This window comes from Cyanistes caeruleus, chromosome 5 (genome assembly GCF_971803275.1).
Source record: "Cyanistes caeruleus chromosome 5, bCyaCae1.hap1.1, whole genome shotgun sequence".
Taxonomy (NCBI): Eukaryota; Metazoa; Chordata; class Aves; order Passeriformes; family Paridae; genus Cyanistes; species Cyanistes caeruleus.
In genome coordinates this window covers 44,371,719-44,396,694 of record NC_141705.1, presented here as the reverse complement: position 1 = coordinate 44,396,694, position 24,976 = coordinate 44,371,719, and the positions used below count along the sequence as shown (strand labels likewise).

The 24,976-nt window shown below is 43.7% G+C and overlaps 1 protein-coding gene across 13 annotated transcripts in view; it reads left to right on the top strand.

Annotated features, from left to right (window-relative positions):
• Positions 1-24,976, top strand: part of EPHA5 (EPH receptor A5) — a 193,017-nt gene that overhangs the window by 162,141 nt on the left and 5,900 nt on the right. For 5 of the 13 annotated variants that reach the window (XM_086888280.1, XM_086888271.1, XM_086888270.1 and 2 more), the window contains 8 exons: positions 2,392-2,459; positions 3,818-3,943; positions 4,961-5,146; positions 8,726-8,787; positions 9,588-9,797; positions 11,586-11,735; positions 16,236-16,429; positions 19,592-19,747. In XM_086888280.1, coding sequence (XP_086744406.1) covers positions 2,392-2,459; positions 3,818-3,943; positions 4,961-5,146; positions 8,726-8,787; positions 9,588-9,797; positions 11,586-11,735; positions 16,236-16,429; positions 19,592-19,747 — 1,152 coding nt within the window. Of the gene's footprint in view, positions 1-2,391; positions 2,460-3,817; positions 3,944-4,960; positions 5,147-8,725; positions 8,788-9,587; positions 9,798-11,585; positions 11,736-16,235; positions 16,430-19,591; positions 19,748-20,081; positions 20,223-23,399; positions 24,413-24,976 lie in introns of those variants that run through there. The other 8 variants (XM_086888279.1, XM_086888267.1, XM_086888269.1 and 5 more) reach the window with 3 other exon arrangements.

Here is a 24,976-nt window from a genome sequence, read left to right as displayed (position 1 = left end):
CCGTATTTATGGTCAAGGAACTGGGAGATGCAGGTCATAGAAAGGATGATGTTAGGAAAGCATTTTTACAGGCAAAATGCTCCAAACCTGAAGAGGAAATAAGGGCATTTGCTCCAAAAGGCAAAACAGAAGTATTGGATACGTGCATTTGGTAGAAGGATGAATTGACATATTTGTGTATTTTTAAAGGGCAAAATGAGTCACATGCCTGCAGAAAACTGATGTAACTTTGGCGACTTGCAGCAGAAAAATTTGGGGTTGCCAGAAGTGAGACCTGGTACTGAGACTCATCTCTCTGTTTAGTTAAAGGGGAGGTCGTATGATGAAGAAGAAGACTCCATTCTCACCAAGGGTTTGTGAACACCAAAATGTGCTTTGGAATGACCCTTGCTCCCAGGATCTCCTTGTACTCCTAGTGCTTAGGTTTTGAGTTAATTATGCAGGACTCCATCTCAGGAAATGGCACTGCTGCTTTTAGAGCAAGGCAATGAGCACCAACAAGCAGCTAGATAACTGAGCCGCATCTCTGGACACCTCAGTGCTGTTCTTGTGGGGGTTGTTTTCTAAGTGTTACGGTCTCAGCTGGGTTGCTGCTGCTGAAGTCATGCCCTGCATGTATAGCCTGGCTGTTTATCAAGTGCAACCTGATTATCACCCTGCCTGCATCCCCAGACTGCCTGCCAGCTTTCCCTTGTCTTCTTGATCTGTTGCCCTGCGCTTGCACAACCTTTGCAATCTCTTTTTCCTTCCCCTCCATGTGGCACAGGTCTCCCTTTGTCCCTGAGGTAAGCTTCCTCTTCCCCAGAAGAGCCCCAGAAGCTCATGTTGCCTTTCCCCTCCTCAACTGTCCAGCACCCAGCCCTGCTGAGTCCAGCTCAGTGGTGTGGTCTCATTGTGTCCAGGCTTTTGTCTGTAATTGTGATCATTTCACAATCCCAGTGCCAGAATCCTGTAGCCAAAAGGCTGCTTGGCCCCTTGCATTCGGGCAGACAGCAGTTCCCTGTAATAGGACTTCATGCTGAGGGCATGTTTCATGCAGATGCCTGTTACTACCTCCTCCTAAATGCAGTTTTGTTCCTGCTAATCATATGCTCCTCCTTGCTGTGAGTGATCCTGGAGTGCTCACATGCCCCAAGCTCAAAAATCATGGAAGCAGTGGAGGAGAGGTTGCTCTGCTTTAAGTGGCTTCTTGGTGGCCTCAGGCTTTCTTTGAGGTGTGCCAGCTAGTGATTCCACTGCATGCTGGCTGGCTTGCAGGTGTCTGTTCCAGGTTTTTCATTCTACCAGGCAGTGTCCCAGTGTCCTTCAGTCTCATGTTCATGCAGTTCGCTGTAAGGACGATCCAGTTCCAGAATCCAGTTATGTTATCAGGTCCCTGGAAAGACAGGCATATGTATGTGCATCCTACATACCTCATCCCGTATTTTTAAGTGTGTGTGTGTGTGTGTAGCAATTTTTCTTGCCTATGCAGTTACCCTGGGGCTTCCATGTGGTTGTCCAAGTGAAGGAGATCTCAGATCTAATGCAAAACTATCACTGAGAAAACCAATGAGAAGAATGAAGAATCAGGGAAGAGCAACTGAAAACTAATAGGGGATGCCCTGGAGAGATGCAACTTCCATATGACTGTTGCAACTCCATGGTAGTATTCAGCACTGTCCTTGCACTGTCTGGCACTAAGGTGGGAGCATGATAGGTCAGGCAGCTTGCCTTCTTCCATCATTTTTCGGCTGGGCAGAGGGGATTCCTGAATGGCAGCTCCCTTGTGGAAAGACAGGAGATGTGCATGAAATGCTGTGTAGAGCCAACACTATGTAGGAGACACCTGAAGAAAGTGAGGCAACGGGTTTGGTTTGGTTTGAAGCCATTATTTTGCATGTGTGTAAGATGCAAATGTTTACACAAGGCCATTTTCTCAAATACCATAATTTAAAGTTCTGTGCAAATGCACAGTGGATGAAGGGGAGCATGCAAGACATACAACACAGCACCTGCAAAAGTTCTGCAGTCCAGGAGATTTTGTTTCTGCAATTCCAGTGTTTCATCCCATTCCCCTTTCATTGTCCTCCCTGCTCCTGCTTTCTTTTCTTCTTAATAATAGCTGCATTAAATATCAGGTAGAGTGGAGTTGTTCAGAAGCATCTGTGGGATTTGGAAACACGAGTCCAATTGAAAATGCGTGGGCCTTGAGCCCTGAATCCCGTTAGGGAAATTGCAGCTAGTCTGATGAGCTAAAACTGGGACAGCAGCAGTAGAGCCGCTAGAGAGGTTGGGTTCATCACTGCTCTGGGTTTTTGTGCATTGTGTGATTCAAAGTAAAGAATGGAGGTCTGCCATACCAGAGACAAAAATACTCTTCTGTTGTGTTGTGTTTTTTGTTTTCCTTCCCAGGCGATGTGGCTATAGCAAGGCTAAGCAAGATCCAGAAGAAGAAAAGATGCATTTTCATAATGGCCACAGTGAGTAAAGAGCAAACATATATATGTGGTTTTGACTTTCTGTGGTAGTGAGAAATTCAACTGAGAGGTGATTTTCTGGGGAAAAAAAAAAAAATCTGGTTCTGCTGGTAATTCACAAAAGAATTGTTTGTGCAGTAGATCCCCACCTTCCCCTGCTGCAAGAGAACTGAAGATTTGAACGGTGCTTTTCTGTCCTGAGCTATTCACATATGTATGTTTGCATCAGATCTTTCTAGTAACCCATTTTGGTTTGTTCCTCTGTCTTTGCTTTGTGAATCAAGATGTTATTAATTTTTTCTGCTCAGCACATACAAACTCAACATTTTTGTGGTCTGGATGCATCAGTCCAAAGTACCTGTTAGAAACCTTTGCTTCACCCCAGCTAGCTCTGAGGACCAAGCCCACTGCTACTCTTCAGCTTAGATGCCTCTGCAGAGGTGTGAGGAATAACACCACTGCACCTAGGAAACTTTCAGAAATGCTGTTTTGATGCCCTTGTATAGAAAACCCCTCTGCGGTGATGCTAGAAAACAAATTTTGTGGTTGCTATCCGTCCTTCCTTCATCAAGAGCTGTGGGATCTGGGGATGGGTAACAGTGAGGTGCCTTTTGGGGTGGAAAAGGCAAACATATCATGAGTGAAAGTCAAATTTCCATTAGTGCTATGTAATGAAGGCAGCAGGAAGCAAATCAATTAAGAGCCACAGTGTAATGTAGCTGTCTCATTAGACTGATGAGCAATTCTTCATGTGAGTAGCCTTAATGATTGTGAAAACAAACTTATAATATGGATAATGAAAATACTTTTTCCCCTCTCAACTCCTGGAGAAAAAGCCTGCTATTGATTATATTTATACTGATACAACCCACGGGCTTTGTACTGAAAATATGCAGTTCTATTAAATCTCAGTAACTCTGTCTGAAATAATGTGGGCGATTGATTAGCTGATGTGTGACTGGTGGGGCATCATTTATTTCAGCTCTCCATCAACCTCCATCCATCCAGCTGGCTTTGCAAGTTACTCCTGTAACATTTTGATAGTTGTACTTTTCCTCCTGGTGTTTGTCTCTAGTTCCAAAAAGGGATTCTTTTCTGCCAGACGCTGGATCAACCCATTACACAGTACCAAAAGGGATTTTTAGCTGCACATCATCCCAGCTGAGCACTGCCGTGCTTTTCTGAATATGCTGAAGTTGCACATATGTCACATATAAACTAAGTGTCATATTTCAAGATTGATGCTCATTTTCACCATAGAAATAAGTTTCCAGCGGAGCAGAGTGCAAGGGACAGGAGTGTGTAATGCCCATTTTCCGTGATGTCATGTGCCATGAAATGTGTTTAATTTGTGTTTGCAGTTAAGCTGCCTGGAGTGAGGACCTATGTTGACCCCCATACCTATGAGGACCCTAATCAAGCTGTCCACGAGTTTGCTAAGGAAATTGAAGCTTCGTGCATAACCATTGAAAGAGTTATCGGAGCTGGTATGGAAATGCATTCCATCACCTTTAGCAATGTGATTTCCTTAACATGAGAGATCTGGGAAGGGCCCTGAAATACTTGAACTGTTAGGTACCCTGCAAGGGAAGGTGAGCATGTTCCAGCTGAAGTTTGGGACAGACCTGTCATTGTCTGCAGCTTTGAAATTCAGGAGCTGAACTGAAAATGTCAGAAAATGGTCACAGATGGTCAGCTGAGCTATTTCAATGGATGCTAAGGGAAAGGAGTCACTTAAGTTTCACATTCTTTTTACCATTTGAACCTTTTTATCCCCCAACACTGAGTCTTGAAGCAAAAATTAAAAATAAGAGGTCACCTGGGACATTAAAAAAGCATAAGCCAAAGTCCAGAGCTTTAAACTTCCTTGGTTAAAAGAAGAAATTCCCATTTTGTTTCCAGTTGAGCTGTTTGTTTAGATTTGCATCCTACCTTAGGAGTATTTTCTATCCTCTGAAATTGTGGGTTTGAACATAATTTAGTGTTCACCAGAAAAAAAATCCATTTAGGTTACTTTTTTGGACAAGGTAGTAATAAAATTGTAAAGAGTTTATAGTCTGTAAAAATACATGTTACTGTGAAAGGCTGACTGACAGCTTTCCATCTATGTAACTTACCAAAGGAAGGTTAAAAAGCAAGTGGTTTGAGTTTTACAGCTGTCCATACAGGACACTGGTATAGGATATAACAAGACTTTTTCATATAGAAGACAAAAATATGAAATAAGAAAAAAGCCCAGTGGAATATAAGACACATTTCTATAAATACAGGAAAATTACATTTTTACTCAAAGTTTTCTTGTGTTTATGAGTTACTTGGCTTTGTGGTGCAGTGGCTGTTTGAGATGGTCATCACTGTGATGTTCAGCAGTCCATATCCATGGATGCAGGGCAGCCCTTTGTGCTTTTCATCAGCCAAGGCTATGCTGCTATCCTGTAGACAGAGGCACATCATGTTCTCCCTTGGTGTGGTGTGATGCCGTTCTTCCTTCTTTTCTTCTGAAGGTGAATTTGGGGAAGTCTGCAGTGGGAGGCTGAAGCTGCAGGGAAAGCGTGAGTTTCCAGTGGCCATCAAAACCCTGAAGGTGGGCTACACAGAGAAACAGAGAAGAGATTTCTTGGGAGAAGCAAGCATCATGGGGCAGTTTGACCACCCCAACATCATCCACCTGGAAGGTGTCGTCACAAAAAGTAGGTACAGCTTGCTGTGGACTGCTCTCTGTCAGCTCTGGCTGTTGGGGAGCTGGTTAAGGGAGGAAGAACTAGGTGATGCCTGTTGTGAATGTGCTTTCCATAAGTTCTTCAAAAAGAAGTTTTGGTTTCCAGAAGCAGGGAAGAAAAACAGGACTGTAGATGAAGATGACAGGAATGTATAAAACCACAATTAAAGCAAGCTCCCTCTGGGATCTGCTAGAGATGCCCATGGTGCTGGTGTGTGGGAGGGATTGAGGGCATCCCAGCAGAGAGTTACTGAGGTCTGACTGCTCAGTTGGAAAAACAGCCCTCTGTAACTTTCCCAGCCTAGTTCTTCTCCAAATTACTGGCAGGGAAATGGACAGCACATCCAAGCGTGCCCACTGAGTACAACACTGTTGGTGCTGTGCTGAGGCAGTGGAAAATGTGCAGAGCTGTTGTTACCCATCCATTTTAGAGCCTTGGAGAATCTACATTATTGGCATCAAGGATCATTGAGTTGAAAAGAACTGCTTTATTTTAAGATATGCTTTAAGTGAAGAAGCACCAACCTCACAGGTGTGAATGTATGTCTTCCCTCTTCTGTCTTCATGTCTGGCAACGTCAGAGCAGCTTGCTTAGCTGCTCCTCTTCAGATGGTGGCATCTGGGGTCATGTACTTCTCTCAGTACCATTTGTCAGTCCTCAGAGGAAGCGTCTCCACATGAGTTCTTTTTCAGAGCTGCAGTAGACAACATACAGAGGCTCTAGCTGTTTGTCCTTGCAACTTCCACAAAATCAATGCTGGTTTGTAATCAACAACCTTTTCTTGCATTTTTCCTTGAAATTGCATTTCCTAAAACTTTTAAGAAATATATATATATATATATGTATAGATTTCTCCCGAGAATGTAATAAATATCAAAGTCTCTCAGGGACGCCTTGTGTAACCCTTAATACATAAGAGCTCCAATTTCTAGCCCTGCAGGGATGTGGAATATTGGGCAGGGAGCAAGTGATGATTATACATCCATGAAAGCTGCTACTGGCGTGGGCCTGAGTCTTTCTGGCTGCTGGGCCTCAGGGGATAGTTGGAAATCCCACTTTTAGTGAGAATGTGCCTCTCTAGCAAGCTGCCTTTTATATAAAGCGGCTGTCTGCTCCAAAGGCTGTGGAAACACAGGGAGCTCTGCTTCTAAATTGGACTTGGAGCAACTGGAGTTTGGGTTCAGGGGGATGTACACACCCAGAGCTTCTCATTAGCTCAGTGAGTGTTTGTTTACTGTACTCAAAATTTTTTTCCAGCAGACATCTGTAGCATCTTCATAGGTTTTTCCTTTTCTTTTACATGGACCAAAACAACCTTTATGAATCGCAAAGTATTCTGCTCTCTCAAAGTATTTAACTTCTACTCTTCAGTATCTCAGTCACTGAACTTTTGCAGAATCTGATCTTTAGGGTAGAATGTCTTTGCTGCATCATGATTTACTTCGGAAGTAAATTAAGTTAAATTGAATTAGGCCATTTTTAAATCTGAACAAGAACATCGTTGTTTTTAGCTAATATAGTTCAAATGCAAACCTCAGTTAATTTGGACTAATCATTGTCCCCTTGCAGACAAACCTTCAGCTGTTTCTGCTTTACAAAGGTAGTGACAGTTTTCATTTGCATCCCATTTGGTTGCACTGATGGTGTGCACATTGCATTAATGTGCCCACCACTGACATGAGTGCCATCCACATATATTTTACGACCATGTAGTGCCAGCAGGAGGAAGCCCTGGTGACACAGAGAATCAGCCCAGCAGTTTGGAAGGGCTGATGTTTACTTTTAATTTACTTTGTTGAAAGTTATCTGTGTCCTTATTTCCATGCTCTTGGACATGGGGTTAATTTATTCCATGATTGCTGCCAACCTGCAGCAGTCAGATAATGAAACATAAGTGCCAGGAATCTTACCTTTTTTTTTTCCTCTGATGGCATCCAAAGACAGGAGTCTGGAGGAGGTCCCCCCAGGGTGGTGGCATAACAAGACACCATTCTCACTGCAGCACTGCCTTGAAGTGTCAGAGATAAGGGACCCCATGCTACCCCATGCTAGTTGGGTGTTTAGCTTTTAAAAACAAAACAAAACTTTAACATTTGAGATATCCCCAAAATTTTCTTCCCTGCAAAGCCACTGACATGTTTGCCATCCAATAGCAATGGCCCCCTGAGGTCTCCCCTCCATCCTATGTACAGCCCATGTTGTGCCTAGACAGATGGCTGTCATCCTTAAAGATGGGGCCAATCATTTCATTTGGGATTCAGCAATATTTTTTCATGGTTCCAAGGTGCATTTCTTATATCAAAAGTAATATTTAGGGCAAGTTTCAAGCTTGGGCAACAGCTGTGAGAGTAACTTGAAAGAACTGAAGCAGCGCAGGTCCTTCATGCTGCAAAGGTAGTGTTAGCTCAGCAATGAGTGTTTTGATTGACAAGTTCACAATTACCTTTGTCATGTACATAATTAAGCAGTAAATTAGGCAAAATAGTTAAGGTAATCGAAAATGGGAAAATTAAGATCTATCTAAATGGTAAGACATGCGCTGATTTTTAGTATTTCCCTTCATGTGCATGTTATGACACACGGCAGCTTTCGTTGATCATCTCTATAAAAGACATTTATAATGCACTTTACAAATAACTGACAGCTCCTCTTTTGTCTGTGCTTTGTGCTAGCTAATGGAAATTGATTTAAATAAAAAATAATTTACATGTTCTTATAAGATTTCATTGAATTTACAAGGGCTAGAGCACACCACATTAATTATTGCTACGCCATTGTGGCAAGCTAGCGAGAAATTAGATATAAAAACTGAGCAAAAACTATATATAATTACCATTAAAATGACTCGGGCATGAAAACTAATCAAACAGATTTGGAAAAACATTATTATTCCTGTCAACAATAGGAGACCAAGTCTTTTGTTAAGAACTTTTACTTTGATTTCTACTTGCACTCATTCCACACTTAACAAGCTTTTGTTCTGCAGCGTAAATATTCCTTTTCTTACTTCCAGATATGTTTACAAGGGTAGTCACATGGAATTACTTGAATTACAAGGAATGCAATCCCATCCTTTCCTGGTCTTGGTTTTGGTGGCCACCAAGATCAAGCTTCTGATCATCCTTGTTGCTCTTGTTGGGCTCCGGTTGTTACTTCAGGGTGTTGAAACTCGCAGGAAGGGTCCAAAGAGGTTGCTGTCTGCAGTTTGGCCTCTGCAAGCTTTCAGCTTTTGGTGGAGACAAGAACAAGGCTGCCTGGGTTCAGCTTGCAACGTCCTCCTTAATTATCTTTTAAACATTCTGTGGCTTCATACCCCACCCATAATATGGTATTACTTTTTCATCCCCTCCTCCTCAATTTCCCTACTTCTGTATATATTCTGGGAACAACTCTCGTCATCCTGCTGGGACAGCAGTGTCTTGGTGTAAATTTACTGTAGCAAGGCTGTGTATCCAGATGCAGACACACTATTAAAAGACTTTTTATTGCTTATGTTTTTTAGATAAATTCCTAACAAACTCTTGCTTTTTTTTTTTTTTTTTTCCCCAGGCAAACCAGTAATGATAGTGACTGAATACATGGAGAATGGCTCTCTGGATACATTTTTAAAGGTATTACTTACATCCTTTTTCCAGGGGGCCCGGGGACTTGGTTAAGGTTTGGGTTCTTTGTAGATGGTTAATGTCAGTGAACATGTTTTCTGGGTGTTGGTGCTGTCTGGAGGCAGGAGTAGCTCAGTTGTCACTTTGATCTGTATTTACACAGCATTATGAAGGACCTGGTGCATGCAATGATAGAAACAGCTAAGAATAAATTGCAGGATATTATGTTTATTTTAGAAGGCAGTTGACTGAGTGGAAGATATTAAGTTGTCCTGCTAAATGTCATGTGGTTCAACAGCAGATCCATACTGCAGCATAGCAAACCCCAGACTTCTCAGAGTATTTCCATGAAATGTAAGAGCTAGGGAAGGGAGAGTGGGGGAAGTGGTTAGAAATGCAATGTGGCAATATGGGGAAGAGCCCCTACCCCCTCAAGTATTCATGAACCCCTAAAGGTAGGATTTCCATACAACTTGGTGCCATTCAGTTGCCTGGCTGAGAAACAGCCCAGCCTGTGCCCTTATACATGTGTTCACTCCCAGTCACAGTCTCTTTATCAGTCACCAGTAGAAGCAGCTCACTCCTTGATCTCAAGTTAAAAGAACTACATTTCCTTAGCTTTGTCTCTAGAGATCCTAATCTAAACAGTGAAACTTCGAAAAGCTTCGTGGTCAGAGCATGAGAGTAATGAATTATTAATTTTCCTGGTTTCCTTCCTTGGAGACTTGCCTTTGCATTTTTATTCATGCACATACAATGCTGAGGGTGCAGAGGCTCTCAGCTCATCAAATGTCTCCTTCCTTTTGCAGAAGAATGACGGGCAGTTCACAGTCATCCAGCTGGTCGGGATGCTACGAGGCATCGCGTCAGGAATGAAGTACCTGTCCGACATGGGTTACGTGCACAGAGATCTGGCCGCAAGAAATATCCTGATCAACAGCAACTTGGTCTGCAAAGTGTCAGACTTTGGCCTCTCCAGAGTCCTAGAAGATGACCCTGAAGCAGCATACACCACCAGGGTAAGTTACGGGGATGCCAGACTGGTTGAGCTCAAGAGAAATGTATTTCTTGCCACATTTTGGGGTTCAGGCTCTCTAGTGAAGAGTTTCTACAAACCCAGAGCCTATAAACTGTGCAAGAGGGTTTGATCAGGTGATAGCAGTTAATTGTCATCAGATTAATTTTGAAAATGCCTTTAATTTATAGTGGGAATGGCCAAATAACATAGAGCTTAATTAAGGACCCATAAGTTTACATTGGGTACACAAATCAAATAGCAAACTTTGCAAAGTTGCCGTGCTTCCAAGCTCTACTCTGTCCTCCTTGGTGAGTACCAAATGGAAGAAAGAGCAATTGCTTTGCTCAAGCACCCATCCTGCAATGTAAGCCATGGCCTTCTGAACAATTTGACCCTTTTAAAACATTAGTGAGTGTGTAATGAACGCCCATTGCAAATAATGTGCATTTCCCTCAGCATTACCCAGTTGAGAGTAATTTCTCCCAACCCAAGAAAGAGCTGCTCCAGCCTCAGTGCTCTGCTCCTGCTCTGCCCATGTGGCACTGGCACTGGAGAGAGGGGATGGGCAGGACCCAGCCTCATCAGCACAGACTTGGAGAGAGCCTCCAGTATTAATGGCAGTGACTGGCACACCTTGGACATGTTTTATTACTGTGTTTTTCCAAGGGTATTGTTTTGTGGCTGGTGGGAGCTGTCTGGAGTCATGTTCCCAGCTCCTGTGGACATCATGGAAAGGCCTTTCAGCTTTTGTCAGTCATGGTGATGGGACTCGGTGCACAGCTGGACTGGCACTTCCCTGCAGGCTGAGAGGCTCTTGGCCAGCCCTGCTGCAGCTCCCATGTGCTGCCAGGTGCTAATTGGCACTGCTGAGAGTCTGGCCCTTCACTGAAGGCATGCGCCGCTGAGCCTGTGAATAAGTGATTATGGGAAGAAGAGACTTTAAAAAAGTTGCTTTGAAAACGTGTTCCAAATCCTCTCTTTTTCCAATAACAAACACTGTAAGGGGGCATTCGGGGAGACCTTCCAATATTTAACTAACACTGAGAGGAAAGGACTTCACAGTAAAATAGTTTGCTATATAAATCAAGAGAGACAACTCTTTAAACCCAATGAGAAAACTATTCCTTAATCCTGATTCTCCTTTCCTTCCCCTTTCCCTTCTCAGAGCTGATCTGAAGTTTGATTTCTAAACTGATAGAAAGAAGAAGAGGAAACAGCAAAGCACATTTGACAGCTGTGGCATCATTTTCAGTCCCACAGCAGAGGCCAAGCAGGCTGGTCTTTGCACACACAGATTTCTGTGCCTGCTACACAGATCTCTCTGCAGGACCAGGACTGCATTAAAATAAAAAAATAAAAAAAAAAGAAAAAAGAAAAGGGAATTACTTCCGCAGCAATTTGCATGAAGCCCTTGTTAGATCAAAGTCTTCCTCAGCTTCAGAACTGTCTGTTCCTCCCCTCTCACTCTCAGAAACGGAGGAGCTGTATTCCCTTACCAACCCGTGCAACATAATTGAGATGTTGATCCTATACATGTCCCGGCATTCAAACAACAAACCTTCAGGACAGCCAATTAGTAGGCAGCCTACAAATGCTTATGGGCTGAGATAATGTGGAAAGGGGCCCCATGCTGTCAAACAGATTTACTTTAAAATTCAATGTCTCTTTCCAGAGAGAAAATAACATCCCTTGGTGCTCTGAGAAGAGCTGTTTCGGCTTTTTTCGCATGTTCTCTGCCCTCCGCTGCAATCTGTTTTTTGGGGTTTTTCTCCATTTCTCTTCCATTTAGGGAGGGAAGATCCCCATTCGATGGACAGCCCCTGAAGCGATTGCCTTCCGCAAATTCACATCTGCCAGCGACGTCTGGAGCTACGGCATTGTGATGTGGGAGGTGATGTCCTACGGCGAGAGGCCTTACTGGGAAATGACAAACCAAGATGTAAGCATGTGCCAGAGCTGCTGTGTGATGGGACTTTGAGGGCTCAGCATTCATTCTGCAATCAGAGGCAGAATGGGGACAAGAGGAGGAGAGCTGCTGTAAAAATGGCTTTGCTCCCCCATGCCAGACAGAAATGATCCTCCCGTTTGATGCTCTTTTTTTTGCAGCAGCAGCAGCCCAGAACAGGCTGTGCACAGAGGGAAGTGTGTCTGCGCGGAGGCAAGGCTGCTTCCCCCAGCAGACCACTGGAGCTTCACTAATGCTGTTAGAGCTGGAGCCTGTCCCTCCTCTGCTTAATGACAAAGGCCTGCCAGGGGATAGATGCTGATAAACTGGCAGCGTTTCAGTTGTGTGTTCAAACCCCTGCTGCCACATAAAGCAGAAACTCAAGAGAGTCATGGTAAGGGCTTTGTTTCCCGGCAGAAAAACTGGGTGATCTGATCTAGTGACAGCAGTCCACAGAGCTGCATCTTGGTTGTTCTTGAATTGCTGATCTCAAGAGAATTAGTTTTGCTCTGGTTGTGAACATCTTGTAAGTCTGTGCTTACACACGCTCTCATTCATTTGTCCAGTACCCTTCGTGTTGTGTCCCCTTGCTCCTGGGTTCCAGTGCCTCCTTGAGTCTCTGACCTCGAGGCCACCCTCTGAAACATCTCCAAACAATGAGATGCCTGGGAATATTCTCTCCCCCCATGACTGCAGCTCTAATCCCAGCCTCAGTAAGGATCTCTTGATCCTTCTGCAGGGTTACATTCTACCCTGATCTCACCATCAGCATCTGTCCTTATCTAAGGCTAAAAAATTTTAAGCCTGGGGTAGCCAGATTTTCTAGGTCCCTCCTTCCTCTTCACATCTCTGAGAGCTACGATTTGCAAAGGTCTCGGAGCACACCAGCTAGTCATGATGTCAGATCCACCACGGGGCATGTGGGGCAGCCCTGCTACCTCTGGAAATCCTGCTGCTGGATGGTTTTCCTCTGGTCACAATACTTGGTGTTTCATCCTTTCTGCTTTTTTGAGCAGCATTCCTATTCCAATGACTTTTCTGCCATTTCACTGGCAGCAAAGGCCCTGGCTGAGCATTCTGCTCTTCCTGAGTTTTGTTAGCAAGCCTTTGCCATCAGTGGATGTTACTACCTGTCATGCTGAGCTGCTGTCTCATCTCACTTTGAGTCCAGGCGTGGAAGGGAGCGGTACCTTTGAGATGGTCACGCCATGCTTCTTGCCAGAGACCTGAGCGCGCTGTTTGGCATGAATGCCTCACTGCTCCTGCATTGCTGAGGCTGTCACATTTGCAGGAAGTTCAGTAAAGCAGCATGTACCTACACAGGGATTTATCTTAATCAAATACAGGGACTTGCTTCCATAGTCTCTGCAGAGGATGCAGCAGTTGAGAGCCAAGCTTTTTCGCTCACACTGAGCACTGTAACTATCTGTAATGCTGATGCACTGGCAGAGCACAGATGTTGTTCAGTAAATGCCAGACTAAGATTGAGGCTGGTGCCAGTGAAGTAATGTTCTGTGGCCAGGGGAGTCCCTTGTCAGAACTGTTCCAAAAAGCCCAAATGCCTCCATGTTCTGTAGGGCACAGACTTACCTGGAGTGAAAGCAGAAAACAAAGGACTAGTGAGGTGTTTATGAGCATCAGTTCCTGCTTAGGCTTTGCTTGTGTAACCTCTGTGTTACTTGCCTCTGCCCTTTGTGCAGATGATAAGTGCTTGGATGGTGGTGGCATAGGAACTTAGTTCAGCGCTGGGGCATATTTCTCATGCAGTTCTTCCTCCTTCATCTCCTGAAGGCGTCCTCTTCTTCCTCCTCTGCTTGTGTTGACAGAAGAGTCACTGGTGTTAGATACAGAATTGGCTTTTGTGCAGGGGAATAAGGGGTCACATAAATTTTGGACTCTGTTGCACAAGAGTTTCTTGTTGCATGGCTTGTAGTTAAAACACATCATTTTCAAGCACAGCTGATGATGAGCAAAATTATTCTCACAGTGTTAGAGATGGCTTGCTTTAAAGGAGGTGAAGTGTGATAGGGCAAGAAATGTTTTAAGGCTACAAATCACATTTTAAAGTCATGCTGGTTTCTGGATGGACCTCTAAAAATATGCTTTGGCTTGACCACAAGATAAGGCTTTGACGGAGGAATTATTGAGAGGAATACTGTGGCCTGTGTTGCATAGGTTGATAAGCTAGATAATCACGGTGGTTGATTTTTAGTGTTCAGACTGGTGAATCTGTGAAAACACCACTGAGTTTTGCTTTGGTTTATTGGAATAGACTATCCCAAATTGTCGTCTTCTAAAAATCCAGTTCTGTCACCCCAAGCCATAACTGAATAATGTTTGTCCAGAAGAGGAAGAGAGACAAAAATACCTCCTTAGGTACAAAATCTAAATCTTCCAAGTCTTACAAAGCAGTACACACCATTGAATGGAGCAGCAAGTGTCCCTTTTTCTTATTTTCTAATCTCTGTGGTGGCTACAAGTAACTCAGTCTTTGTTGTTTCAGTTGTTTTGCTCCTCTTACTGCTAGAAGGCACCTTCAGATGCAAGAGTGTATTTCAGCATCCTAGCTTCTTGCCGTATTTTGATACCATTTACATTGTATCACCAGGACGAATGACATCCTGTAAATTGAGTTAACGCTATTGATTGTGATGTTACTGCCAGGAATATCCAGCACACATAACCCCACTGCAGATATAGTTCAGATATTCTGATCTGGTGCCAGATGGTCTGCTCCTTGTCTTGCTACTATTTTCTTTCTGCTACAGTTGGAGGATGACCCATTATTGTTATAAATACAGACGTGGACACAGCAAATAGCATTCTCATGGCTGTGCCACACTGGAGCTTTTTCTTTATAGGGCAGCTGCAAATGTGGAATCAGGGACCAGCTGAAAAGCATGGTGTGAAGAACAGAGAGTATAAACAGCACAGTGGGGTGGAGCTGGGAGCAACAGCCAGGCCATAGAAGAGATTTCCTTGCAAGTGCAGGTGAGGTGGAGAATGGTGGGTGTGCAACTGCTCCACCGACAGATGAAATCTCAGATGGGCACGAAGAGACTGCACATCTTGTGGCCCAGATCTTCTGATGTGCTTTTTACCCTTGGAGGAGATTGTCAAGCCTCACCTAACTGCTTCTCTGCTACAAACATCCTCAGAGAGTTTGAGGTTGCCACTCCTGCTGCTCAGTCAGCCTGACTCCTTCCTGCGACTCTTAAGCTTAACAAAAAGCTCTGTGGTGGAGGACAATTTAAAAACAATCCATGAAGTCCTGAATTTTGAAGCCTTCTGAAATGCAGTGCTAGCCTGATACAGCTCATCCTGTACTACTCATCTAGCAACTAAATAACAAGACAACAGCTTCCATGTTAACCACAGAGGCTTCTTCTTCTTCAGCACAGGATGTTTCCAAATTGTGAGGCAGTGCCTAAAATGAATGGCATTTGAGGTAGTCTTTGGAGTGGACAGTGAAGCACATGTGGTTTGCATGTGGACATAGCAAATATCTGCTTCCAGCTCCTTTTCATCAAGGAATCTTGGGAGGGTGTGAAGATGGGCTGCCATGACTCCCTTGGCACAGACACAGAACCTTGTGGCTTGAAACATGAGCCGCATTCTGCTGAAAATTGTAGTGGTTCAAAGAGGGAACTGCTGGGCTTAAAGCCCTGCCACAAATCTGCCCCAAACTGGGGAAAACAAGTTGCCTTCTGCAATTCTGCCCTCATTTATTCATTTCTGCCTTTCAAGAGGGCAGGCAACACATACGCATACCACTTGTTTTAGATATAAAACCATAGATGGTTTGTATTTGAAATCAGTGCAACAACTCCCCTGGTTTTAATTTACATACTCTTGGACTGACATTTTAAATTCCTGGCAGAAATGTGGCCACACTAAGAAACTACTAGACCCAGACAGTATTGAATGATATATGAGATGGTTGTTCTGCCTCTGCCTTGAATCCATCCATCAATTAGCATTCAAAGTCTCTTCTGAAATACAGTCAGACTTTTATTACTGTAATACAAATTTGTGGTCTAGCACATGCCTTTTCATTTAAAAAGAAGCCAACATCTGAATAAACAAAATCACTGCACTCCAAGAAGATGCCAGAAAGCCCTGTAGGCTCTTTTTCATGGATTTAGCATAGGCTCCAGGAGTTTCCTGGTATATAACGTAGAGACCACAACTGAGCTTTGAACAAGTGCAACCAGGCAATCTGGTTGCAGCAGTGCCTTGGCTTTCTAGATTCATTTTGCAATGACTAAAAATAAAGTTATTCAACCCATCCCATAAAAAATATGAAAGATAAAGGGGCTTACTGAGCTTGTCTCTGCCTCTGCCTCTCATAGTTGCCTCTGCAGCTATGCAGAGTTGGGGGGTGGCAGGATTTTTTTGTGAGCATATTGCTGATCCCAGAGTCGTGTGTTAAAGTCAATTTGCATTTGGGAAAAAGATGAGGGGAAGAAAAGCCTTGTGTTTTGTGTCCTGTAGGTGATTAAAGCCGTGGAGGAAGGCTATCGCCTGCCAAGTCCCATGGACTGCCCTGCTGCTCTCTACCAACTAATGCTCGACTGCTGGCAGAAAGACCGCAACAGCAGGCCCAAGTTTGACGAAATTGTCAGCATGTTGGACAAGCTCATCCGTAACCCGAGCAGCTTGAAGACGTTGGTTAATGCATCAAGCAGGTACAGACTCAGCCCAGAACCACTTCTCAGAGCAAGCTCCCTCTCTGAATACCCACCCCTAGGGCTGGATTCCCTCTGGTTATTTAGCCTGCGTGTGTTCTTGGGCGAATGTTCCTTCAGCTTTGTTATGTCCAGGGGAGTTGACTCATATCAACTTTTTCTGTTGCAGCTGGCAGCCAAGTGAGCAATTCACTCACTCTAAATGTAGTGCTGCCTCCACAAAGAAAATTACCATGGTCTGTCTTTCAGAAACAGGAGTTTTGGCAATACTTTGTCTGTGACAAAACTACCTGAGCTCTACTTCAAGGTTAGGGAAGGCAAGACTTGAGTGCATGAGGTAGATAGTAAACACTGCTCCAATTACCTGCCTGTTGACTTTATCTTGGTAATACAAACAAAAAGTGTCTCTTGGGTAAACTCTTAGGATGTGCAAAGCTCGTGGATGTCCAGATACATCCTTCCACAACTATTCCCAGGCATGCTAGCCACCATAAGCTATGAGAGTCTTGGTAATTGCAAGAGGAGGTATCTGGTTCCCAAGGTGCTGTACACAAACCCTTTGCTAAGACCACGTTAAGTGAATAGAACAGCCAGTTTCTATTTAAACATAAATCTGAATAGCTACAAGGTAAACACAATCAAGAAATAAAGCTGCACTCGGGGAGAAAGAGCTAAATAGTCTTGGAGAGGCTTTTTCTATTTTCACTGTAAGCACACATTTACATCTGAGCCATCAGTGTTGCTAATCACGCAGTCCCTCCCAAGGTGGAAAAGAAGTTTTATATATATATATATATATATGTATGTATATTATTGCTGCTTCACTGATGGCAGTGGAGTTCCCCAGATTAACAGTAGAAAAGGCCCTTCAGAAAAGTTTATCCTCAGAGGAGGGACAAAAAAAGATATGTCATTTTCTTTAAGCAGGAATGAGGGAGACAAGATTAGGTTAGACTGGTGCTATGGGCCAAAACAGGTATACTGCTGTGAGTTTATTGTCATTTGTCCCCACACCTTCCAAGTGAGCCTTGCACAGCTGCATGTGGCACATCTCCCCTGCTGTAACTGGGCATCTCTGCAGTGTCCCTGCGCTTGGCATTTTGTGCACTGAAAGAGAAGAACCTGAAAATTCTGTTAATATTTTTAAATATGAGATAGATCTGGTTCCTTGGGCTATTTTACGTGTACCATTTACCATCTGAAGAAGAAATTATTCTTGTTAGCAATTAGATGTAACATCAGTGCCAGCAAACCTGCAGGAAAAGGTTTATGGCAGCATAAAGTATGTGAGGTTCTCTTTTATTTTCAACTTAGAATAGTTATTTTCCAGGCCTGTTATGTGGTGTTTCCTGCACTCTTTTATACCAAACTGTTATGTCAGATAGGAAAATAGGCAGGAAACCACTTCCTTGAGCTGCTAAGCACTTTGCTGATGTTTTATTTCATGAATGGGTCCATGCAATTCCAAACCTCTCCTTTAAAGAGCTGGTGTGGATATTTTTGATATAGATAGAGCACCTGAACGGTCAGGCTTTGGAGCTGTGTTTCTGTTCTCATGGATTGCTGTGCTCAGACCATAGTAATTCCAAATGAATCATAATTTCAATATAGAGCAGCTGTAAAGGATTTTTTTTATATATGTAATGTGTTTTTTATGGAAATTCTCATTAATGCAAATAAGAGAGGAAGTCACTCTCTACATTACAGCATGTGCTATGATATCACTAGGTACCTCCTGACATTAGTGATGAAAATCCACTTCTCATTATGATTACTTAGGAGTTTTGAATTTCTCATGTGTATAAAATGTTATGGGAAGCCATTATGTTCTTGGTACTGCAAGTGTTCACATTTTATTAGACCCTTCAGCATCGGTATTAAATAAACAAATAATACTAATGTGCTCATAAAATATATGAAGATTCCTGAAGTGCTATAACAATATAATATCCCAGCTCTCCTTCCAATTGAAAGTCTTTTAAGTGTAATAGCCACCATCAGAGGCTCACCCAGAAAACGGGGTGGTTTTTTTCACCTGCAGGTAATAATCTTTATGCAGGGCTTGTGTTAGTTGTGTGCCCGGTTTTACAAAGCAGGGAGCAGACCTGCTTTCTTTCCCGGCTGACCTTGGACAAGCCCTCTTTTCTCCCCACACATCCTTATCTGCCCCTGCCGGGTACCGCCCGGGTGCTCCAGCCGCGGTGGATGGTTATTATCCGCCTGAATCCCTTCTTCCCTGCGTGCCACAGCTGGGCAGGGAGCGATGGCAGGGGCTGGAGCGAGGGTGTGGGAGCAGGAGTGTACCTCTGCTGGCAGGGCTGGAGCGTGGCTGGAGCATTGCTGCTCTCTGCAGGCTCCTGGGATGCTGCCGGCATCCGAAAGCCTGCAGGAGCAGCCCCGGACTGCTGATGCTCCCTGGGCTGTTAACAGCTGCCTGCCACTGATGGCCACTGCTGGGAAATGGCATCTGGGCTTCAGCTTCCAGCCTCTGCGCCGCCTTAAGTTAATTATGAGCTTTAAAGGTGGAGGAAGAGAGCAGAGCAGGAGTCATCGAAGCCAGGGCTTTGAAGCAGGAGTGACTGGGGGAGCCTGCTTGTGGCCAGGTGTCACCCTGAAAATGAAGCTTTCTGGCATTGTTTTCACAGTTTCTAAACACTTTCCCAGAAAAGTAACTACAAACATAGATGTTTATACGTTCCATTAAAGATACGTCTTTTGATGGATGTTTCTTACGACCAGTGTGGTTAGGAAAGTGACCTAACTATCCAATCCCTGGTTGTTGTCAAGAATCTATAAATACTGAAACGACAGAATAAAGCTTCTTCTTCCTCTGCCACCCATCGAGCGGTGTCTGTGTAAATCATTTTGTGTCCGACAGTGACAGCCAGGGGTAACTGGGATGGATGCCACTCCTCTCCTCCTCTTTCTGCGTGTGGAGAGGACCTGAAATGGCAGGAGCTAACTCAAGAATGGGTAAGGTTGCAGGTGAAGTGCTGTGTTTGACACGTTGCTTATCAAGCCTGCTAGGAGGATTTGGGCTGCAGCAATCACTGAAAGTGGAAGAATCATCTTTACCACAAAAAGAAGTGCAAGCAACTTGAGTCCCGTTGTGTATGTCTCAATGCTGATTCTGTTTGCTTCTTTGTTTTTGCTTATCTTTAGGGTGTCAAATCTGTTGGTAGAGCACAGTCCAGTCGGGAGTGGTGCCTACAGGTCCGTGGGTGAGTGGCTGGAAGCCATCAAAATGGGCCGATACACAGAGATCTTCATGGAGAATGGATACAGTTCAATGGATGCAGTGGCTCAGGTGACCCTAGAGTGAGTAGTGTCCAGATCATTTTCACCTCATTTCTCAGAATTGCAACGGGAGGAGGGAGGAGAAAGACAAACCATTCAAAAGTATGCGAGGATGAGGCTGCAGAAAGGGAAAATGTTACCCTGTGTTTGCAGTCAGCAGTTTCCCTTATAGCATCTCTATTGACAAGTGCAGGCAAGACTAAAATTTACAATCACTACATTGGCAGCCAGAACTTTGTCTCCTTTACTCACAGAAATTGATGCATGAGTTTCTGTAATTGCCAGGCCACCCTCTTGACACAATGGCAGTTGATTATTTGGGGTTACCAACAAAATAAACCCTCTACCCTACTAGTAAACCTATAGGTGCTGGAGTCCCTGCTGAGACATCCTGGCTTCACAGCAGATGATGAGCTGGTTTCACGGCTGGTCTGGATATAACCAAGTGAACAGTGAAGCCCAGTAAGGTGTGGAAATGGTATTCAGCATTAACAGAAATGGATAAGAGCTGATGCCAATGCAAGAGCATCAGCAACCCACAGCTCTGGAGGACAGGCTTCCTGAATGACACCCTTTCTTCTGAATGTGCCTGTGGTTTTTGCACGTGGGTGTGACTGCAGTAAAGGCAACAAAATGACTTGGTAAATGCCTCAGGGCTGCTAATTTGCTATGCTCCACCTTTAATTGCCTGCCTTGCTTGTGTAATTGTCTCAGTACTTTCCTGCTGCTGCCTGCGCTGTCTCCAGCTCGCCTCAAAGCCTGCCTTTCTAGCTGGGTTAATTCGAGCTTAGTTCACTGCAGGCATTAAGGCAGAATGGGAAGAATTGTATCTGCTGCTTTGGAGAAGGTTGTGTCCCCACTGACCACATGCAGATTGCCACTGCACATACAGAATGGCTTCTGAGGATTAAGAATAAACCAAGAAAAATCCCCCCACTCCACAGAACTGCATCATTTGCTCCTGTCTGCCACAGTGCCTGCTGTGGAGCTCAACATACAGCACAGGGGTGTGATGCAGGTCGGTGACATCTCCATGGAGTTCAGTTTTCCATTACATAGGTGGAGGGGAGTGTAGGAGCATATCTGCTCTCACTCTGATTTTATTTGCTCCACTCACACCATCAATGTTTGCCCCTTACACCTGGACTCATCCAGTGTCTTTTCAACCATTCACATGAAAACCCTGAGCTAGGGATGAAGTCCTCTCCAGCAACTGTCTGGGAAATCAGGGTGCATGGATTCTTACCTAGATCATCCTCCTTTGAGCTCCTGAGACCCTTACAGGTTGTTTCCCAGCCTTGTCCTGCAGTTATGTGTCATGTTACTTGGGCTTTTGAGGACTCCACAGTTTAGACTGATAATCTACAAACACTGACCAAGGAAGAGGGCACCCATCCCCAGGCTGGTCAGTCCACACAGCAGGAATAGCCAGCCAGAGGCTGAGTGGGAAGAAGGAGAATAGGATGAAGCAGTAATTTATGAAAAAAGGAAAACACTGGAGCATTCCCCTTCACAGTACTGCCCCAATCTGATAACCAGAGCAACTTCCAGTAGAAAATGCATGTTTGTCTAAAATCCATCACAGATTTATTGCTGTTTGGCTTAATTAGTCATAACAAAGAAGAAAATTAGGCTTCTAGCTTGTTCCTCTTTAGAATTTTCTGCGGTTTCAAGAGCTCTACACAAAATGCTCAGAAGTAAAATGCTTTTGTTTGGGTCACAGAACATGTTGACTTGAAACCCAAATTAGTGGGTGCTTTCAACAGCAAATTAGATAGTTTACTTATTTGTGTAACTTTACACAATCTTACTATCCCTCCTACACCATCTTAGCATCTCATGCTGCTGACAAAAGCATTCCCGACCTCCAAACTCCTAAAGCACAGCATTTCAGATTATGAAGTAAGATCTTAATTTGACTTTAAAATTTAATTATTTCCCTATGTTTACTCTTTGGTATTCCAGAAATTTCAAAAATGTCCCGCAAAACCTTTTCAGGTGATGCAAAAAGTGCTTTAAGATGTTTTTCCTGCTTGGCAATGAACCAAGAAACCCATTACCTGCACAGTTCTAGCCAGAAAGGCAAGTTGGTTTGAAAGTCTTTAAATAAGATTATAGCTGCCAGAGATGCTCTGACTCTCACCAGCTGCAGACCTCCTCAAAGGCCCCCATACCAGGTTCCAGGATGTCCTTTGTGGCACAAATGTCATCCTGCTGGTCCCAGTAGAGACAACATGTCTGAGCTGCCCAGCTTCAGCTATCTTCTGGGCTTTTAGAACAGCAGAGCAGTGCAAAGGAGCTGATGCCTGGCAGCCTGGGGGAGCTTTTGGGTTTGCTTTTTTAAACTGGAAGGAGACATTTCATGGGTCCATCTTCCATTTCAGTTGAAGCTGAAAAAAATGTTGAAACCTATTCCAGCTAGTTATCCATGTCAGCAAATAAATTCCCCCTCCTCACCCCAGCTGCCTGTGGACAGAGATTCTTGCAGAGATGCCTGCTTGGTTCTTCTCTGTCAGCCCCCACACCTTTGCTTTGCAGAGGTGGCTTGGCAAGAAGGCTTGACCCCACTGAGGTCTGTTTTTGAAAAACCTGTGGAAAATTAATCAAAAGGCCAAGTACCCATCCAAATCAAAACTTCTCTCATTCATCTCAGAAACAGTAAAAAAAGAAAAACCTGCAGATTCTCAGCTGTTGAAAAAAGAGAAACCATCATAACAGCTTAAGAGGAAAAGTGTCATGTATTGAAGTCCTGAACTCAGGCTGATGTAAACTGGCAGACTGCCCTTAAAAAATAAAGTAAGGGAGAAAAATGGCTTCTGGTGGGCTCAGCTGAGACTCTCATGGGTTCTCCGGAAAATAAACACCAGAACAAACAAAGTTCTTTAAAGGTTGATATAGGGGTTGCTTTTCTGGAGGTGATAGTTTTTTTTCTCCCTGTAAAAGGGAGGAACAAAACATTTTGTACTCTACAAAGGAGAATTCAGGTTAAATGTTCCTTGTCATTTTTAATAGAGGCAACTGTTCTGTCTATTCCAGAGCTGGGACTTGGGGGGATCGGGTGAAAAGATGATATCAACATATGAAAGTAGCTTGCTTCCCCAAATGACATCAGTAAAACAGTCTTTACAATTTAAGAGGTTGCCTTCAAATACAACCCAAAATTATCTTTACTAAATTAAACTGTGGAGGAGACAGATGTAGAAATTAGGTGGATAACTGCTGCCAGAAAAAGCAGGAAAAAAAAATATTATAAATGTAAAGAATTTCTAAAATCTACTGAAAAAAAAACCTGCTAGTGCTGTAGGAGGAGTTGGCCATAACACTGATAGGACTGGTAATTGTGGGTGCCCAGCTTGTGGCTTCTTTACAGGACCTGGTTGAGATAGTTGATGTTCAGCATTTTTATTTTAAAACCTCCCTCCCCTGGCATGGAAAGCAAAATCCTGATTACCATTCTGATTCTTTCAAACCGATGGCTTGATGCATTTATCCCAGAAAAGAGATTAGTTACAATTCCTGAAATTTCTGAAATTTCAAATTAGTGACAAATTTCTGAAAGCAAAAGATTAAAAATCTAAGATGGATGAATATCACCCCAAGTCCTAAGCTCTGCCTACTTAAGCAAAGACCTGAAAATGTATGTGTTCAAACAAAGAGTGATTTCTACATTTAGCTCTAATTCTTGCAAAGGGATGAATCACCTTGTGAAAAGTGGAGCCTCACCCTCCACCCTCTCTTTCCAACTGGATATCAGACTTGAAGGGAACCTTTCCAGTGGACCAGACCTGCTCTTTAAACTTGTGGACCACCTAGTGACTTTGAGTGTGTCTGGAGCTCTTTCAATCCACTGCAAGAATAACTTTACCAGGACAATACTCAAGAATAGATAGATCCATGACATGAGGTTCAGTCTGACCCTTGACTGGACCAATTACTAACCATGTGGACTACATATTTTCACCTTTTGAAAGATCTGTACTCACTGAATCTCAGGACACCCTGTTGTTTGTTATTAGATGAAGAGCTCTGAATATTTGTAATAATATGTGTTGTGTTGCTTTGCATTGTATATATTTTTCTTCTAAAAATAAAATAAATTATTTATTAAAAGTTATACTGGATGAAGAACGTTTAAGAGTTCACCTGCTCTAGATTCTTATTCTTAACCTGAAATCTCAGTCCTGGGATTGTGATGTGTCTGCTTCTGAACAAATTCTCATCTTGTAATCGAGTAGAATGGGAATTACGAGTAAGAGCAGATGAACTCTTAAAACAAAATTTTTTTAAGTCCTCATTTCATGCAAATGTCCCTAGCAAGCAGATTCCTCTCTCTTTAGCATCGTCTGAAGGTCTTTGAGGTTCTTCTTGTTTCCCCTCATTCAAACTGACAACTAACTAACTCCATGAGTAGTCCCAGCCTGCATGGGCAACCGTAGTTACACCACGTGCAGAAGAGTGGTGAGACCTGCCCTGGATGGGAGATGGAATACAAAATATCTGTGGTAGGCTGACGGCTGCTGACCACGGAGATCTTTCAGGACTGTGGCCCTTTTGCTTGCATGACTAAACCGGCTGGTGAGGGGGTTGTATTTTATGTGGCAATCCAGTCCTAGTCTACACTGTGTTTGGCAAACTGGTCCATGGTGTATAAGTAGTTCTATTTGTAAATAAAATGTTTTAAATCTATTTCTTACAACATGGAGACTGTGAATTCAACCCTTGCAAATGGAGGCTGTTGCAGGGAAGGGCACACTGTGTTGTCACTGGCATGTTGCAGCTGGGCTTCCGTGCAAGGCAGTGGTAAGAGAGCAGCCTGCATGCAGCTGTGTACAGGCTGCTTGGGATGAGCTGACACCAATTTTCCCCTTTATTTCCTTGGCTTTTTGGTCATCTTAGGTAAGCCTTTTAATACCTCGTTGACAAGTGATTCAAATTCCTGCCTGCTTTCATTTCCAGCCCTACATGAATGGAAGAAGTGAAAAAATTAACTTTCCTCCCTAAAATGAGAATAAAAGTTGTCTCCTGGCTGGGGAGGCCGAGTGTTTTGGAGCAGGGGGACCACCCAGCACATGGGTGCACGGATCTCCACTGCAGAGGCACGCACAAAACCCAACACCAGGGGTCAGGTCACTTCCACAGCAAGGAGCAGCCTGGATCTGATCACAGGTGTTGTTTGCCCGCGGGTCTCGGTTCTGCCTTTTCCTGCAGGGAAAGCGCATTTTTATTGTAAAGCCTCAGTGGATGTCTGCA